This window comes from Chelon labrosus (genome assembly GCF_963514085.1).
Source record: "Chelon labrosus genome assembly, chromosome: 6".
NCBI lineage: Eukaryota > Metazoa > Chordata > Actinopteri > Mugiliformes > Mugilidae > Chelon > Chelon labrosus.
In genome coordinates, this window is record NC_140342.1 from 21,217,326 (window position 1) to 21,237,177 (window position 19,852).

The 19,852-nt window shown below is 43.4% G+C and overlaps 1 protein-coding gene across 1 annotated transcript; it reads right to left on the reverse strand.

The window, feature by feature from the left end:
- Positions 1-20: 20 nt before the first annotated feature.
- On the reverse strand, positions 21-19,796 carry gipc2 (GIPC PDZ domain containing family, member 2). Its single transcript, XM_084547155.1, has 6 exons — positions 19,198-19,796; positions 7,890-8,075; positions 5,987-6,167; positions 3,387-3,499; positions 3,210-3,291; positions 21-1,276 (listed from the first exon to the last, which is right to left on the reverse strand). Exons 1-6 carry the CDS (start codon positions 19,471-19,473, stop codon positions 1,125-1,127), a joined length of 990 nt encoding a protein of 329 aa, XP_084403281.1. The 5' UTR covers positions 19,474-19,796; the 3' UTR covers positions 21-1,124.
- Between the last annotated feature and the right edge of the window lie 56 nt (positions 19,797-19,852).

The window sequence follows — 19,852 nt, forward strand, 5'->3', positions numbered from 1 at the left end:
ATTCACGACGCGACAAACAGTTAACGGTGTGTCAGATTTTTATTCATTTATTATCGTCTACGCAAAAAAAAAAAAAATAATAACAACAACAGAAGTGATCCCTTATGGTTCCGTCAAACGACGACATCAGTAGTAGGTGCCCGGACGTTAATTAATCGAGCCGCTGCTTTGAATTCGGGTTTCGACGGTGAGAGAGTGCATTTATTTAAGATTGCAGCTGATCCCGTTCCAGACGTGGCCTTCACAACGGCTTCCACCATCATAGAAAAAACAAGTCTTACAGCATTATTGATTTCTCATGATGAAATAAATTACAGGAGGGAAAAAAATAATGAGATAACAATAACAACAAGCGCCTATCTCTAAAAAAAAAAAAAGGAATGTGTGTCGTCAACTTGGCTAAAAAGGCATTTAGAGGAAAAACAAACCTCAGCTCCGTGGTGCTCGGTCTCTGACTTGACGAGATGTTTAAGGGCACGAGGATTTTTTTTTTAAAGATTAGCGCAACCAGAGCTGACTTCCTTAACATTTAAAAAGATCTTAAAAATAAAAACATATCTGGAGAGACAAGTATATAACTACAATCACTATAATTACACAACGCTGCTGCTGCTGCTGCTATAAAATGAGCAGCACTGTCACATTTTTATATATCTATCTATATAGCTGCATATATAGATAGATATATATAGGTATAAAAGCCTATAAAAATCTGTCATCTGTATATTTAAAAATTACACGGCTATAAAATCTGATTGTAAAAATTTAAAGTTGTGCACGTACCATTACAATAACCAGTGTGACAGACGCCTGTTGACTATGTCTACATCATGAGCTTCTCTGTCCCAGACGCAACATCTGGAATTAATAACTCCTCAACTCGCTGGGGGGAAGGTCCAGTGTTGGAAAAGCTACATTCCACATACATTTCATGAATATCTTTACAAGATTACACCGAAGCGCTGACATGTGAAAAATAATTATTTTTTTTTTGTTTGTCCAGTTTGCTTCTGAGGATTTTAAGAGGTAATCTGGGGAAGTAGTGTTTGTTTGTTTGTGTCTGTGTTTGTGTGTGTATATATATATATGTGTGTGAACGTATACAAGGGAAGTCAGCAGAAGACTTAAATTCTCCCCTGCCTGGCGTCTCCGATGGCCCCCCAGACGTCAAAGACGAACTCGTCGGGAAAGGCGAAGTCTCCGAGGGTCTCGTCCAGCGCCATGGCGAATTCATCCGGGTTCTTCTTGTCGCGGCCGACCTCGACCATCGTAGCAGCTGAGGAGGAGAGAGAGAAAGGTTTCATCGGACTGACGTGAGAGTGAGAAGACGTCCCGGCTAACTTATATACTGATCAGCCACTACATTAAGACCACTGACAGGAGAAGTGAACAACATCGACCATTTTGTGACAATCCAATGTTCTGCTGGGAAACTTTTAGACCTGGCATTCATTCATTCATGTGGATGTTACTTAGACATGTAGCACCCACCTAGACCAGACCAGGCACCCCCACCCCATAGCAATGACACTGACATAGGCAAACACACAAAAACGCTTCAGGAACAACTCAAAAAAACATGAAGAACAGCACAAGGTGTTGACCTGGCCTCCAAATTCACTAGATCCCAAACTGATCAAGTATCTGTGGGATGATCCACAGAGGCCCCTCCCCTCAAAGGCCCCCCAACAACAACAGGACACCCTCAGAAGGACCATGTCCATTCTCTGATGAGTCACAACTGTTTTGGAGGCACAAGGGAGACCTACACAATATTAGGAAGGTGGTCATAATGTTAGGCCTGATTGGTGTACATGAACACTAATAATCAGGATGAACTCAATTCAATAAGACTGTAGTCTGTGCCCAACAACAGGCACCACTGATGTTTTTGTCAATTAGCGGGGCCTGTTTCAACCGAAGTTAGCTGTTGGTCAGTCTTCCAAACCAATCGGAGGTATTTTGTCGTTTGATTGGCTCCCCGAAAAGATCTTTGCCAAAGTGTAATCAGTTCCCAACAGAGCAAGTCCAGACCGACTTTCAGCCACAAAAAAATGTTGTGGGTGGTAAAAAGTGAGGTTGACTTCAGGGTGTGTAACCACCTCAGTCAGAAGAGACTCTACTGTTCAGAGGGGTGGTGTAAACATTTGATAACCTGTTGAATAGGAAGAATATTAGCAGGAATCAATGTGGGCAGCGACGTTAAATAAAACGTGGCTCCATCCAGCTCGTCTCCTTCTACTGAATCACTGTATTGTTATATCTGCAGCAGTTTTGATGCTCCACAGTGAGCAGAAGCAGCTCATCACTAAACTCATGTCTTAGGGCAGTCACGTTGAAGAAATATTGTCCATGTAAACGTTGTGGTCGCACACTCTCCCCTCTGCACACACATTCACATTTCGTCAGGGATATTCTCAATCTCGCAGGAGTCGACCGTTTGCTCCGAATGATGAAACGTTGGCTCGGCGCTAAACCAATGTTTGAAACCAATATTTCCACAGACTGTGCCGGGCCGCTATCTCAGCCTGTGACGCGGCTCGGTAAACGAATATCTGCGTGGGCATGTGACTGAATCGTGGAGTAATAATTCAGAGAGAGGCTGCAGACAAAGAAGCACTTCTACTAAAAACTGGACATTAACCTCCTGATCTTCTACTCCTCATTAGAAACACATTTTTACATCCAGCCACACTAATGCGGCCTAATGAATTGTCTCTCATTAAACTGACCTGTGCTTCTATTAGTCTGCCCTCCTCCACTATATTAGTGAGGTTAGATTACATAATAGAAACTAATCACTGCAATCTACTTTTATAACATTAGTAGCCCTACTCACACAGGAGCAGTCATACCTGGGGACATCTCAACATTAGTTTTAATTACAGAGGTCGTCTGCATCAAGTTATTTAACCCCAACTGATGCATGATTCAACCATGTCTAAAGACACATCCTGTGGTCGTGGAAAAGATGTTAGTCTGTTTGAGACGGGTCAAATCATTGGCATGCATCAAGCAGAGAAAACATCTAAGGAGATTGTAGAAACTACTAAAACTGGGTTAAGAACTGTCCAACGCATTATTAAAAACTGGAAGGATAGTGAGGAACCATCGTCTTCGAGGTAGAAGATGTGACTAGAGGTTCCCAGGTAACGGTGGTCAAGTGAAACTTAGGCTATTGAAGGCAGGATTTACTGCACGACTCTCACCCAGCTCAGTGTCTCTGATGCCCATGTAGCTCTCCAGAAGGTCGTCTACTTTCTTTACAGCTTTCTCCTCAAATTCTGTCGGCTGGAACACACAAAACAACTTGACGTTAGTCCCCGAGCTCTCCCCTCTTTCGTCGTATTATGCGTTACGGTTTCATCTCCGCCGGAGAAGAGTACCTCGTCCTCTACAGTAGCTGGTCCTTTGGAGCGCAGTCTCAGAGTCCCCTTCCCTGTGCCGACCTTGTTTTCGCTGGCAGGTTTGGCGCCCTTTGACCTCGGCTCGAGCATTTCTGTCAACGAGGAGAAGACAATATTACAGACTATTCTAATTCTAATTGCACTGTGCCTAAATGATAAACATCGGACGTATTGCTTGTGTTTTCATCTATAAAAAACAGGTTGAAAACAGGTTTTATCTCCCGTGAAGGCCGTTTTCTTTTCTCTAACAATCTTTTCACCATCAACTTATCATTTGGAGTCTAAAATATGAAAATACCCTCAAAAATTATCCATTAAAATTCCAAAAAGCCCAAGGTGACTACACTGAATGGCTTGTTTTGTTCAAACCAAAACCCAAAGATATTCACTTTAACATTCACAGAGGACAAAATCTACAGGCTGAAATTCATCCATTGATGGAATACTTAACATCTGTGCCAGAGAAATTACTTTCATTTAATTAATCATTTCCTCTCACAACTATCTCATCTATATTGGAAGTTTAAAAACATTAATGTGCACTTAAACATCCAGTACTGCACCACAGATGTTTAGCTGTCAAGATGACATCTGATACGCCACAAACTGATTAAGCAGCAGGACAATGAGCCAATGGAGAGTTCTCTTATTTCTCTCTTACATTGTAAGAGGTGGATAATAAAAATCCGTCCCTGCCCACCTGAGTATGTTGACGATTTACGTTCTTATCTTAAATTAGTGCCAAGAACTTTAAAATCAGCAATAAACCCATTTAAGAGCAGCTGTGTGCAAACCATTAGCCACAGCAATAAGACATCCAAGCATTTCTTCTGCATAAGTAGAAACGTTATTAATATATTCATTCTTTTCTAAAGTTTTCTTGTGCCATTATTGGAATTTATCGCTGCAGTGAGGATTATAGTCTCTTTAATGAGCGCCCTTGTAGCTCAGCTGCTTGAGGCAGGTGCCCCATTAATGCCATATTCATTTTCGAGTGTGCAAGTGGTGTCAGCTGTGGGGAAAAGCACAAAGCATGGCACAGCGTCAGACTAATTTATGCTGTATGAATACGGAGAATACGGAGAGTTTAATCTGAAAATGGACGTCGAGAACAGAAAACTCAAAACTACAGACACAGACGGAGCAGTCATCTTAACTCAACTGGCATGAACTGGTCAACAATGATAATCAACAATATAAATCTTTAATAAACTGTGTAATTTGATTCCGTGTTAAACAAAGCATCTGAATTCTACTTAATCCATAACCTACAGTTTGCACGTTTACTTCAAGTTACACGACCTTTTGAAATCAAAAGTGTATTAAAGGGGAATTACTATTTTTTTTTTTAAACCTGGACCTTATTTCTGGCATAAAATATGATAGTTGAGTACGTTCGGACGATATTTAGATCCGCGTATATCCATATAGTGGACTCCGGACTCAACAGGGACTAGCACTAGCGTACGATAACAAAATATTGGTGAAATGAACGAGTTTCGCAGCAGAAAATACGTTATTTAGAGGCTGCGTTTCGGTGCCCCATTCACTCCCACTATATGGATACAGTGGTCCCTCGTTAATGGCGGGACTTACGTTCTAAAAATAAACCGCAATAGGCGAAATCCACGAAGTAGTCAGCTTTATATTTACAATGGTAAATTGACTGACGGCATTAACATTTTCTTTAGGCAATAACTTGCAAACATACCACACTTCAGTCACACTGCCAGCGATCAAAGATACTGTATATGTAAATTTGGCAAGCTGAACGCATTCTGTACTGTACATGAGACACCGTACGGAGGAGATTGATTGACAATGGTCTACAGTCCCTTAGCCAATTAGGACGCAGAAAACAATGTGCTGTAAAAAAAAAATAAAATAAAATAAATCCGCGAAACTGCGAGGCCGCGAAAGGTGAACCGCATTATAGTGAGGGACAACTGCAATATGTTGATGTAAATATCGTCCGAACAACTCCAAATTACACCAAAGTTATATGGTTGAGTAAACAATCGTATTTCATGCCAGAAATAAGGTCCAGGTTGTAAAAAACAGTAGTTCCCCTTTAATAAGCAATGCAAACAAAAGCCTCTGTATTAGCTGTCTTAACTCTGGCGAGATCTTCTCCGCGTTTTCACAAATGAACGATGCGAATATCATATTTAACAAGTGTAATCAATTCAAATGACTAAATTAATGAATTATCGTTGAATGTTTTTTTTCTTCTGTCTTCAGCACAAGTTGGCTGTGCATGCTGTCTCAAGTGCTCAATCATCATACTGATGAATAATTTGTACGTGCAGACAATGTGGGATCAGATTTGTGCCCGATGAGTCTGAACGTAAAGACAAAGTCATCTAGAACTTTCTTCAGCAACAAGAAGAAATTATATCTCATGAAAACAATTCATGAAATTCACCTGAAAGCATCCTCACTTTACTTTAAGAGACTTTGCACCAACTAACTGTGGGTGAGTTATGCAACACGCTGACGCTCATTTGTCTCTGAATCAGTGTCGGCATCACCTCCACTTCTACTTCCATCTGTTTTTTTTGTTTTTTTTTCTGACTCACCAAAGGCCTTCATCGGCTCGACCAGCTTCAGGGTGAAGGGTTTGTCCCGGGGCAGCTCTTTAAGCATGCGGGCGACCTCGTAATGTCGCGTCCCGACGATGTAGCGTCCGTTAATGCACTCTATGTGGTCGCCCACGCAGATCACCTTCACCCCGTCTGCTACGCTGCCCTCTTTGATGCGCTGCCATGAAGAGAGAGAGAGGGAGAGGATAGAAGAGTTGGTTACGGGTATAAATTACAGGACGGACTTTAAAAAGGAAGACAGAGCAGAACAGAGAGAGAGAGAGTTCAGGAATGAAACTTCAGAAGCTTTAAGGAAGGAAACAAATTATGATGCAAATTCAACCTCAATATTTTCCTGATCATTTGGAAACGTTCCCACTTTTTTAAAGCTATAAACCTCTCTGCTCAACTCTTTACTGCACAGAAGGAGTAAAGCCGTCCAGGTGAATGGCTGGATTAGGTTGGACTGGAAATAAAGAATCTCTTATTAAACAGTTAAAGAGCCCCAGCAGCAGAACCCTTCAGAGTCGGTCAGGTTATCAGGATGCAGTGCTGCTTCAGCATCACAGGATGGCACATGTGAGCAGTTTGGTTCGGTGAGGCAACGGGGCTGTAACCAGATGAGCTCATTATTAGACCAGGATCCACCAACACAGGCTACGTACTGTGACTAAGTATCTAGTCAATCCAGGGCAAGAAGGTCAATGAGATCGGCTACGATTAGAAAGTTTCTCTTTTATTGACTAAACTCACACGCCACATCATTAGGAACACTGGTGAAAACAAATGCATCCTAATTTAAGAGTCCTGCACTTAATCTCAGCTTCGTGTCTGTTATAATGTTTGTAGTTCATGTTGAAACAGCGTCAGAAAGGTGGTAATTTAACAGTACGATTAGTCTAACCCACTGACTAAAAATGGGGTTGACAAAATAATAGTCAATAGTACTACAAAGCAGAGCCTCCAACATGAAAACAAAGGCTGAATCACCAGCTTTCTCAGATATTTTAAACAAATGCAGAACATTATAGTGGTGCTCAAGAGTGTTCTTATGTGCAGCTGTGCTACTGCGACCAAGTCTGTCTAAGTGTTGGAGCCATTATATATTTTGCAGTTATCTTTAATTTAAACTCACTGTGTTCGTGTATTTACATCCAGTTCAGGGGTTTTACCTAGGGGGGGAGCACCAGTGTGGAAGTGCATATAGCTGAGCTACAGGTGGAGGAAATGAGGTGTGTATTTGTGGGGAAGCAAAACAGTTTTTTGACCGGGAGCTCGTCAGAAAGGCTGGCGTGGGAAGTGTATGGATTCGGGGCCGTGCTGTAATATTTTACACCGTGGATTTCAAGAATCTGAACACATGGGACACTCTGGACATTGTTTATTGTTTTCCCCAGAACAAGCGTCCGAATAAGTTCACCCACACGTCACCTCAGTTCATTTAGTCACTATACTAAGTCTAACTTTCATGAGGCTAGGCCTTAGTGCAGGACTGTTATATTAGAATGAATTAGTTTCCAGTAGTGTACCTAATGAAGTGGCAACTGAGTGTATTAGCATCATAATATCTATGATGCATACTTGTGCGTATTATCAGAATTAAAAAACTTGACATTTACTGTTTATATTAATCATAAACCAATGATCCTGCATTATGCCAAATACAAATGGTCCTTTATTAATTAGTCTTGGGGAATATTATTCTTTACATTAGTTCCCACAACATCGTGCAGACTCTGAGAAGTTTGAGTGCTTGCCCATGATATGGATCCCCAAAAGGTAACCCAACCTGCCGAAACCCGGGCTCGAACCAGGGACCTTTAGATCTTCAGTCTAACGCTCTCCCAACTGAGCTATTTCGGCTTGACGTTTGCCGCGCCACGTTACCCTTTCTCCTCACCTTTATGAAAGCGTATCCCGCTCCATTGTCTGTGATGGTGAGGCCCAGGGCGTCCTCGGATTTAAAGACCTCCACCTCCTTCTTGAGCCCTTTAATGTGGGCGAAGATGAAATCCTCGAGGCCGATCTGACCCCCGAGGAGCTTCTCCATGTCGATCTTGTGAGTGTTGAGGGTGCAGAACAGGATCTGTGCAAAAGAAATGCAGGAAGTAGGAAATGTAAACACATGTGATAAGGTTCAGTGATAAATTCCTATTATAAATACTGTGTTTTATTAAATTATTATTTAAAAATAGCCAGAAGAGTCTCCTACATGCTAGAAAAAGGGCTGCTGTTTTTAGCAACGGCATGAAAACGGAGCCCCGATTCAAAAATAAACAAAGGTGCAGATGCCAGAGCGCTGCGTCACTCCACTAAACACAGGAATCATCAGGAAGCTTTTTATTGCAGCAGCTAAGTTATTCAGTCATGTCATCTCTTCCACCCCACGGTGTGTCCCCACTGAGCGTGTCCCTGCGTTCAACACAGCTGCTTAAATGACATTTCCTCCGGCGTCTGGCTTCACACCTTTGCGGCCGGAGCGTCTCGCGCAGACCGGACCAGACCCGGGGGGAACGTGATACGCGTGAACTCGATACACAAGTGGACGGATTTAACGGCACTTTGAACAGAGACGGGAACCCAGGGAGCCTGAAGGTCGTGAATCATTTATTCTGCTCATCCCGGAGGACGGTGACTCCATCAATAATTTCTATTATTTAATTTGTATTTATTAACCGAAGGACTCTGCTCACGCTCAAGTCATGCACCCAGCTCCTACTGGGAGGGGATCAAGCTTCCTACGAGGGCTTTGGGGGAAATACTGATCCAGGATTTAACGGCCGACTTCCGGGCTGCACTGCACGCTGATTTGTACTGGTTCATCAGGCGGATGACCTTTGTGCGCCCAATCAGCTTCTGGCAGCGATGCCTCCCTTGTTTGGGCCTTTTTCTTTTTTTATTTTCCACCGAGTACAAACAGGCGCTACTCGTTCGTTGCCGTGGGTTACCAGACTATAAAAGAATGGGATTATAATAGAGGGAGGCCACTTCAGGAAAAGGCAGAGAGAGAAAGTGAAAGGGGGTACGGGAAGAAGAAGAAGAAGAAGAAGAGGAGGAGGTTGATGTATGTGGCTCACTCTCTCTTCTTTCTTTTTCCACAACAAACCCCTCCACCACCACCTCCTCCTTCTCCTCCCTCCACCCAGGCCAGGGCATTACCCAAGAGCGTGTGGGAGGAACAGCAACAGACGCCTACGGCCGGTTACCAAGGCTGCCGAGCGCTTTAAGCTGCTTCCCTCCCTCCCTCCCGCATGCCCGCCTGCCCGTTCACACCGAGGGTGTAGCTTGGTGGCAGAGAGCGGCGTCGAAAGATTGCACCGACAGCCTCTGATGCCCCTGACTCACACCAACAGACACCACACCTCCCACTGAATGTGGCACGCTGAGCCAAAACCTTGATAACCACATGGAGAAAGGGCAAGCCAAAAGGAGAGGCGCTGCAATCTGTTCAGTATCACCCCGAGGAAGAGCTACTCAATGCTTTTAGAAAGAGGGCTGATTTATTAGATCAATACGATTCAGTATCAATTTATCTAATAATATTTCAGTTTTTAAACAATTATATTTAAAACTAAACCTGATTTAGTCACTGGTTTCAGAGATTTGTGGTATTTCCGCAATATTTTACCTCTAGTTGTGACATCTTGCATTTGTCTTTGCTTTCGTGCAGCTCTTCTCTGTCGTCATACTTTTAAGGTCCAGTCATCTTTGAGACCTGACGGTAAACCTCAAGGTTGTAGCTTCTGTCACGTTTTAGATCTCCCTCCCACGTGGACTAATCGAGTTGCACGGTCTCCCAAGATTTGTTTTGCAAAACCAAAAGATGCGGAAAAGGGCGTACATTCATTCATTCATTCATCTTCTGTAACCGCTGGTCCTGTGAAGGAGCCTATCCCAGCTGTCATTGGGGCGAGAGGTGGGGTACACCCTGGACAGGTCTCCAGTCCATCACAGGGCTAACAGACAACCACTCACACTCACCTACGGCCAATTTAGAATCACCAATTAACCTAACGAGCCGGAGTACCCGGAGAGAACCCACGCAGACACAGGGAGAACATGCAAACTCCACACAGAAAGGCCTGGATTCGAACCCAGAACCTTCTCGCTGTGAGGCATCAGTGCTAACCGCCCCGATATGCCGTATATTTAAGAATAAATCAATCAATCAATCCAAAGATTTTATGAATCAGTATCCGATCTTTCAAATTTGAATTGGAAACCCGACTTCCTCACAGCGAGAAGGTCCTGGGTTCGAATCCATGGGCCTTTCTGTGTGGAGTTTGCATGTTCTCCCTGTGTCTGCGTGGGTTCTCTCCTGGTACTCCAGCTTCCTCCCACCGTCCAAAGACATGCTCAATCCTAAATTGGCCGTAGGTGTGAGTGTGAATGGTTGTCTGTCTCTCTGTGTTAGCCCTGCAATAGACTGGAGACCTGTCCAGGGTGTACCCCGCCTCTCACCCAATGTCAGCTGGGATAGGCTCTAGCACCCCCCGCGATCATTTACAGGAATAAGCAGTTACAGAAGATGAATGAATGAATGAAAACCGACTTCATCACTGAACAACTGAACAGCTTAATGCAGAACAAAAGCCTTATAATTCAGATTTGTGTCTTTAACGTAGGTGAAAACAGGTCAAACTCAAAACACTGAGAGAGATCTATCAAGCACACACTCGGCGCAATTATGATAATTACACACATAGAGACAGAGAATGTTTTCCACATTATCTCCACCTACATGTGTTCTCCAAAGCTGTTAAATGAGCGATCGCTGCTCCCGCCTCTCTTTGGAGACAGTTAAAGCTAGATAAACGCAGCCTCTAATTGAAATATACCCCGGCAGTGACGCGACTGAAAGCTCAGGAAACCTGTTTCTTTGGCAACTGAGCAGGTGCCAACTCGCAGCCTCTTCAAACCGTCTTTTAACGGCAGAAAAGAGGGGTCAGAGCGATTGAGCCGGGAACGCGGAGCCTACACGATTACTCATGTGTAAAAGCTCAATGAGACGTTTTGGTTTTTTTCTTCTTTCCTCACTTTGCACCTTCACACTGTTAAAGTTTTAAGTAGTTAACAGGGAGTGCTGATGTAAGCGCTGTGTGTGTGTGTGTGTTGTGGCGTGGCTGTGTTTTTTTCCAACAGGAAATCACATTCATCAGCATTCAGGCCTGTGTAATCATTTACCCAAGTGCGGATGTGAGTCTCTGAAGGATGACGACGGTGATGGTTTTCATTAAAAGACGGGGCGATTACGAGAAGCTGAAACAAGATCATTATGCTTCATGAAGACGAAGCCTGAGAGCCGTGTGTCTTAACACACAATGTGGAGATTAAACCGTAATGCTCAGGATAAAAAAGTAAATTAAATGGAGTTGTTGGCTTAATTTGTCACAGCACGACTTTTTTCTTTGCAGGATGGATGCTAAAACTTAAATATAAAGAGATGCCACATGATAGCTTTACTAAATTACTAAAATTTCTGTCTGGCTGACTTCATTTTCCAGAGTAAAATTATGATTCCTCTTCTTCTACTTGGCTTTTTCACAGCTTTAACCCTTTTATGGGCCTTCAGCACACATTTTAAATTGCGTCCCGGTGCGTCTCGGCGAGGTTTAGAAGCATTCTCAGGTCAAATCAGGGTCAAATGTGGTCTGCGAGGTCCACCTCTGCATGAACGCTGAGCATAACCGCTTTATTAGGCACCACGAAGAAGAAGAAGAAGTGTCCTAATGTCGTCTAATGCGATAACGTGGATGTTGACGAGTGTCTGAATCAGCACTTATGTCCTAATGGTCAACACTAGCCGCCTCCAGGCATTTTCCAACTATTAATGCAGGAGAGAGAGTCTGTTCGACATGTGCCAGGTGATGGGAACCTGATGTCGCTCCTGGAAACCCTTCTGCTGACGAACTGTTGCCGTGACAACACCTCCGTCTGCATCACTTAAATAACCACAAAACCACATCCAGTCCGGTTAGGGGTGAGCACACACACACACACACACACACACACACGCGCTCTCGTTCCTCGATAGCATCGCTTTTGTTTCTCACGGCCGTGAACACACACACGCATAGAGACACAGACACACACCCACATGCACACACACACAGAGGGAGAGTTCATGCTCATTTGCTTGTCGCCAGTGTAATGAAGCACAATTACCAGTAACCACATGTTCACTGGAATCATGTTGCAGGATAATTTCACAACGTGCTATTAAGACGCTAAAACAACACCACGGCTGGGTCTGTTTACTATTCGACGAAGGAATTTTGAAATGATGTCAAAGACAAATCAAGATTAAACTTGTTGATTAACGTTGTTGACGCGATTTGCTTCTGGGAAACCTGGCTCCTGGTTTTATTTATGTGGATGTTGCTTTGATACGAACCACCACCTGAACCCCAGGGATGATGTAGACCTCACCAAACATCCACATGATAATTTTCTGAAGTCTGGCTGACTTTCCAGAGAAGACATGTTTAGTCACGTGATTTTGATTCCTCCTCTTCTTCTACTTGGATTTTTCACAGCTTTAAAGCTAGGCAACCGCCACTTAAAGCAGAAGAAGAAGAACTCACTCTGAAGCTACAGGGAAGGGGTTTTGCTTCACGGCAGATCTAAAACAAATAACTACTAATGATCAGGCTGGGGCGGCACAGTGGAGAGGTGGTTAGCACTGACTCCTCACAGTGAGAAGGTCCCGGGTTCAAATCTATGGGCAGACTGGGCCTTTCTGTGTGGAGTTTGCAAGTTCTCCCTGTGTCTGTCTTTACTCCAGCTTCCTCCCACCGTCCGAAGACGTGCTGGTGAGGTTAATTGGTGATTCTAAATTGGCCGTAGGTGAATGGTTGTCTGTCTCTCTGTGTTAGCCCTGAGATAGACTGGAGACCTGTCCAGGGTGTACCCGGCCTGGGATAGGCTCCAGCAGACCCTGCGACCCTTCACAGGAACAAGAAGTTGCATGAATGAATGATCAGGCTTGGCTGAAGCCCGATACCGATCCAGTCCCGAAACAGACTGAGACACCCCTTATAAACAACACACCGCAACGTAATGTAAAAGGAAATTCTTCTTCCATCACTCTGTGGCCCAGCTCTGACGCTCACATGTCCATTATGGGAGCTTTCATCAGTGGACGGGGGTCAGAGTGTTCACCCCGACTGGTCTGCAGCTACGCAGCCTCGAACAAAACAAACCGTGGTCCACTGCGCATTCGTTTTCAAGGCAATTTGAGCTACAGTGGCTCGTCTGTTGGATCCGACCACACGGGACAGCCTGCTCTTGCCGCGTGCATCAGTGAGCCTTGGCGTCGGTTCTCATCCTTTCCTTCCTTGGAAAGGTTCTGTCGTAGTCTCTCACTTCCTTCCACAGAACCCAACGTCAAATTTGAGCACATGACATCGAGACTTCAGCTCCCAGTGGGCGTAATGTTGAGCTAACTAATATTAGCTTCATGTATTGGCCCAGACGTGAAGTGTAAAATCTCTCTAAGCATGTATTCATGTATTCTCTGCACAACAAACAATAAACAAAAGGTCCAACCCACTAATCAAGACAAACCCCTTCTTTCTCACAACATTTAGGTAGTGAATGCAGGAGCCCAGCTAATACAAACAGCAGACTCAAGCACCATCAAATCAGATTGTTTTAGACTAATCCTCCCCCTCCCCGTCCCAATAAAGAAATGTGAACGTGGACAGAGCAACTACCCGGAAACTGCTAAACAAAAATGCACCCGGCTGCGGCCCAGATATTCAAACCTGTAGGCAAATGGCTGTATGCTTTCTGGTGAACTGACGGACAGGAGGCAAAGTCACAGAGCCACACCTGAAAACCTGCAGCTGCGGAGCCAATAACAAGACTTTGACCTGAGCATTTAAAAGATTTACCTGAAGTAGCATTTACACGAGTCTTGCAGGTTCAAACTGTTTGCTTTGCTTATGATTTAAGGCTCTTCAATAAAGCGACACTGAAATTTAATGACGCACACAATTGTAGAACAATGGCAGGCGCTCACTGTGAATCCAGACGTGCCTTAATGCAACGTGATGTCTGTTTGGAAGGAATCAAACGGCAGCGGGCACAAAGAAGACAACGCCATTATTCGTTATATAAGTCGCATCGAGCTCAGCCAAGTACTGACAGGGCCACCGGTTCACAAACAAGCACAGTAATGGTCACTGAGCTCCAGTTTCCTTTCCAGAGACGGCAGAATCACAAAAAGAAAATGACAATATTGCAAAAAAATTAAATAAAAAAGGTATGGACAGAACGAGCCCACATCTAAGAACGAGGTCATATTTGACTCTGACCTCGCCACCGACGCACCACAAAGGCTACAGCCAACAATAGACAGGAGTCTGTTTTAGGGCTGGGCTTTTTAAAAATAGATTCAATGTTGGTTCATAAAACCCTCTCGTTAAACATCTCGTGAGGCTGCCCAACGAGATTAGTCCTCGTGTGAAGGAGATCCAAAACACACAACTCCTCAGGGCACCGTCAGGACTAAAAGCTGGGTGGATTTAAAAAGTTTGACACGTGTGAAAGGTGTGAAAACTAGAGGTTAAACTGTAAAGAAGTTGAAATATCTCTATATTGATTGATAGTTGAATTAATTCAGGAAATACCACTGAGTAAAGGAAACCAGAAAAGCTGCAATAAGCTCAGAGGTCAGCTATTCTACAGTTTATTCCTTCTAGATGATCATTCTGATCTGTGCATTTGAATGTTCATCACGTCCGTTTCTCTTCTCTCGTGCACTGGTTTTCTAAGCTGATTAGCTAATCGGCCGACCGCTGACCTCCTCCACCGCCGATACAACTGAACTCTGAATTAGATGATGAACAGACAACAGAGCTCCGACTAGAGCCAACGATGCAGGATGCAAAACCAGAGTTGTAGACGCCACTGACTGCCCGACGCCTAACCCTAACCCTAACCCGTCGTCTTGGGTTTTTACAAGTTTAAGAGAAAATATTCTGATCAGTAAAAGAAAACATAAGATCCATGTCTATATGACAGCTGAAGCAGATGGCTCATTCAATAACGCTAAGCGGGGAATTCGTCTTTTCAGCAGGTCTCATTGAGCGCAGGCTGCATTTGACAGTTCAGTGATGAATATAATCTCCACCCCTTTATTTGCTCTTCAGTAAACACTCACGCACATGTCTTGATTAATCCCTGAAAAGCTCCCATTAAGTCAGGGAAACGCACCCCCGGTGTCTGTGCACTTTGCACAACCAGCTAAAACTAAAAGAAGACCACAGCTCTGCTAAAAAACCTTCATTTTTCTGATTCATTTTTCCACAACAGAAAATATTCGGTGACTCACAGTTCAAACACTTCTACTGCCTGATTCATCGTGAAACTCCCTCGGCTTAATCATCAGTCAAAAAACGATTAACAACTGCATTTGCATATATAGCAGGTGCTTTGATAAAAAGTTAAAAAGACATTTTACCACTAAAACCACTTGTTTTAACAGAAATCAAGTGCAGCTACGGAAGAAGCGTTGCCACAGCAAAGGTTCATGGGTAATGTAGTATTTAGACCTATCCATCACGTCCAAAGGACAAGTTGAAACAATTAATACTGGCTGAACAACTTAAACCTATGGGATCGTACCATTTACTTCATTATCTAGGGGGGTTCCTGAAACATTTAAGGAAAAACAAAGAGGCAAAGTCCTGCTGCTTCTGGTGAATTACAAACGTTTGTTAGTTTAAAAGATAAGTTTGTGAGTCACAGTTTGGAAAAGTACCATTTGTTTTTGTATGTTATCGTGAATTAAGATGTTTACAAGAAGAGTCCATGATATGAACACCCCCCCTCCCTTTTACTCCCTGATATGTCAAATGTTTTGCCCTGTTTGCAAGTTGCCACGTGCTTGCTGGCATTTTCAGAGTTGGATGGCAACAGATATACTGTAATTTAGTTTTATTCATAATAATTTGGTTTTATTCATGTATTTTTTTTAATAAAAACTGAAACGGAGACCTGAACAGAGAAGAGAGACCCCTCCTCTGGAAGCAGCGACCACTGTTTAACATGCATCTACTCTCAAGATTTGACACGGCACAACGAGAAATAATCCAAAATTGATCCAAAACATGACAGAGAAGCTACAACTCCGTCCGTCAGGCCTTAAAGTAAAAAGTATGATGACAGAGAAGAGCTGGAGAAAAGCAACTAGATGGTAAAACACCTCAAATCTCCAAAAAAATCACTAGTTTCCAAACTGAAATATCTATAAACGAATGAATCTGAGTCAATCTGAGATTCAAGAAATCTGTAGTCATACATATTTTACACAAACAACGATATACACGCATTTGCCAATTCATTAGGTACACTTCTAATACAACAGTCCTGCACTAAATCTTATCTTCATTAAGTTTTTGTTTAAAGCAAACGAGAGAGCTGTTGATTTAGCTGTGTTTTCATTTTGAGGGTTAGGTTGCAAAATAAACTGAAGATTACAACAGCCATTAAAGGAGGATTTAGTGCAGGACTGTTGTATTAAAACACATTTGTTTTCCCAAGTGTACTTAATGAAGTGGAAAGTCAGTTCAAACACCAGATGCCGTCATGTTGGACCTTCTACGACTTCGAATATAGTTGTTCATACAAGACGCATATGTTGTTTTATGTTTAAACTCTCTGTACAATGATGGGGGGAGAAAAAAAAAGGTATAATTTAGACAGCACTGCTATCTTTTGTCCTTTTGTCCAGGACGGTGAGGTGTGGCGGTGTTTACAGAGAGAGGACGCCGTGGGCAGAGCTGGTTCCCCGGGTTCCTCTGGGACGAGTTATCTGGTTAGATTTGAGGCTGTGCCCACTGTGGCGGACGTGAGGGACTTCCTGTGGTAAAGAAAACGTGGAGTCCAACAACTAAGAACATCACATCACACCCTGTCTGTCTGCCTCCCTGCCTGCCTGCCTGCCTGTCTGTCTATCTATCTGTCTTTGTGCCCGTTTATCTATCCTGAATGAGGCTGGCGTACACACACAATGACAACAGGACAAGAGATGAGCTGTTCCAGTTTGTCATGTGTGATTATAAACTGGTTTTCCTCATCTTCCATTACAAGTAAACCAGAGCTGAATGTGTAACAATCGCTTCACGAGGGAGCTTGATATGTTGACATTTGAGTTGTTTTACCTTTGATACCCGCTGAGCAGGCATTGAGGCACTACCAAAGCAGGAAATGATTTATTTTGTCTCGGCGCTGCAGCTATCGAAATAAACACTGATGTGATTAGTGCTGGAAAACCAGCTGCAGTACTGAGCGTGTTGTTGGAAAGAGGACACGCTGTGAGGCAGATTCAGCAATAAAACAAGTTCAGACAGAGAGAGAACGATCCTAACGAGCGTTCATGATGGACGTGATCGAACAAATACCAGCAGAAACTCAGCCGGTGTCCCATTCAGATAAATAGTTTCAGTGTAATTAAGGATATTGCTACTAATTCTCCACGAATTGGAGATAAACCTGCATGTGAAGGCTCGTATTGTGACACAAATCCCTTTTCAATTATTGTGCCTTTTGAATGCGATGACTGCACCTCTGAGCTCCAAGAGGTGGCGGAAGCTCACGTCTCCTACCTAGCTACGTTCACGCCGACAAAAGCCAAACATGTCACTCACACTTCCCTCTGAAAAGAGGAGTTTAAACAGTCTCTGATCTCATTGGACGACGCAGAACCTGCTTTTGCTTCGTCAGAACCTCCGCATCCTACACCTGCAGCGTGCGGCCCGCCTCCCCGGTGGAATCTGATGCTGAATGGGCACGATAAACAGTATCTAAAAATAGATGCGTATTAATAAGTCAGGTATCCAGTGGCTGCAGAACGCTGACACAAGACACAGATCTCTTGGCGTGCTGCGACGGCCGGAGGTGTTGCAGGTTAGCAGAGAGTCTGCCGGGCGTGTCGGTGCAAACATGAGAGGCTACTGGAGCTGACTTTTTAATGGCACCCCACGGGACTAATCTCTTAGAGAAGCCACTTATAAAACTGTTTACCCCAAGCCCTTTAAACGGCAGTATGGCAGAAGTGGAAGCGTAATTAATTAAAGGTCCTGCAGTCCTGTATTTAAACTTGACATTTTTTAAGAATTAACACCAAAAGTAAAAGTATTAATCAGGAGATTTGACCTTATTATTGCTATATTACACTCTAAGCTACTGAGTTATGACTACAGACGTACAGAAAACAAAAAAGAGCTCTTGTTCAGGGCTCATAATATAAACAAATAAGTTGGACAACAGGAAAACTGTCCAGCTAGATAAAGTTTCTATTATTATTTTGTCTAATCTGAGCTTTTAATATCTATATGAACCTCTATATGTACTTGAATTAACTATTTGAGGAGTTTAAAGCTCAATCTGCCTGTTTATCATGTGTTTTAGTGTAAATATTAATATTTACAAGTAACCACAACAAGTCAAATACATGTAAATGAGTAAAATACACAGAAAAAATAAGCAGTAAAGTCAATAAATATAATATTAGAGTACTACTTCACGTACACTGTGTAAAATCAAGCTTTAACACCTGAACGCAACACTCTCACATTGGTTATTATGTTATTTTTCCCACCTTTTTAATGACAGGTGAGCTCATAACTGAGGTGGGCTAAAATTAAAACAGCATATTTTAATATTTAACAGTATAATGTAGAATAATTGACTTTATTATTGCTCTGTTACGCTTTAATCTACTGAGTTATGACTTCAGATGTACAGAAAGACATAAAAGGGCTCATAAAATAAATAAGCAGGACAGCACAAAGTCCAGCCAGATAATGTTTCTATTATTTTTTTCTAATCTGAGCGTCGTCTGAGAAGAATGAAAGATATTGTTATGTATTTGGGCCTCCGTTTGAGAAGTTTAAAGCTCTATCTGTCTGTGTATTATGTGTTTTAGTGTAAATATTAATATATACAAGTAACTACAACGAGTCAAATAATGTAAATGAGTAAAATACACAGAATAAAACAGTAATAAATGTTATATTAGAAGTAAGTCATTAAGTTTACAACACTGTTTACTCATTTGTATAAAGTCTAGGAACTAATCCTCCTGAGTACTTCAGGTACACTATGTAAAACCTAGCTCTAACACCTGAACGCAACACTAAATCACTTTACATCGCTTTTTTCCCCTTTTTTCTTTCTTTTAACGACAGGTGAGCACTTACGTCAGGTGCGCTTATATTAAACGCCTCGGCTATTTTCCCGTACAGCTCCTTGACGTTGGTAAATCCCTCGATCCTGCCGGTGGGACTGCCGTGGGCCAGCTGCGTGTGGAAGACCAGTTTGGGCCGCAGGTTGGCAGGTGGAGGCGGGAGCCCCGCTCCGTTCACGGTGGACTTGCCCAGGCTCCCGGCACCTGCGTGTCCGCCGCTGACCTCCTCATTGTCCACCAGCTGCTCCTTCGTCGCCTTGTTTTTCTTCCTCCACGGTCCCAGCGGCATTTTTCTGTCGTCTTGGTTAGTTTTTTCCGGTGCGTAAAAGAAAACAACTCCTCCGCTAAAACATTGACCTGTTGAGTTCCCAGCTTTCCTTATTACTACTTCCTCCTTTCCTCTAAGTCTTCCTTCCTTCCTTCCTTCCTTCCTGCCGTCAGCGCGTTTCCTTTCCTCACCTGATTTGCCTTTATTCTTCGACAGTGCCCGGGAACGTCGCTTGTAAATAAATATTCAACAGGTAAGGGTGGTGAGTGAGGGATAAACCGGGACACAACCTGCCGCCGCCGCCGCTGTCCGCTCCTCGGCTAACAATAGCTCCTCTGTTGGTGTCTCAGCGTGCCGCGGGACGCAGGCGCAGTGAGGCGGACCCGGGCTCAGCAGGGGC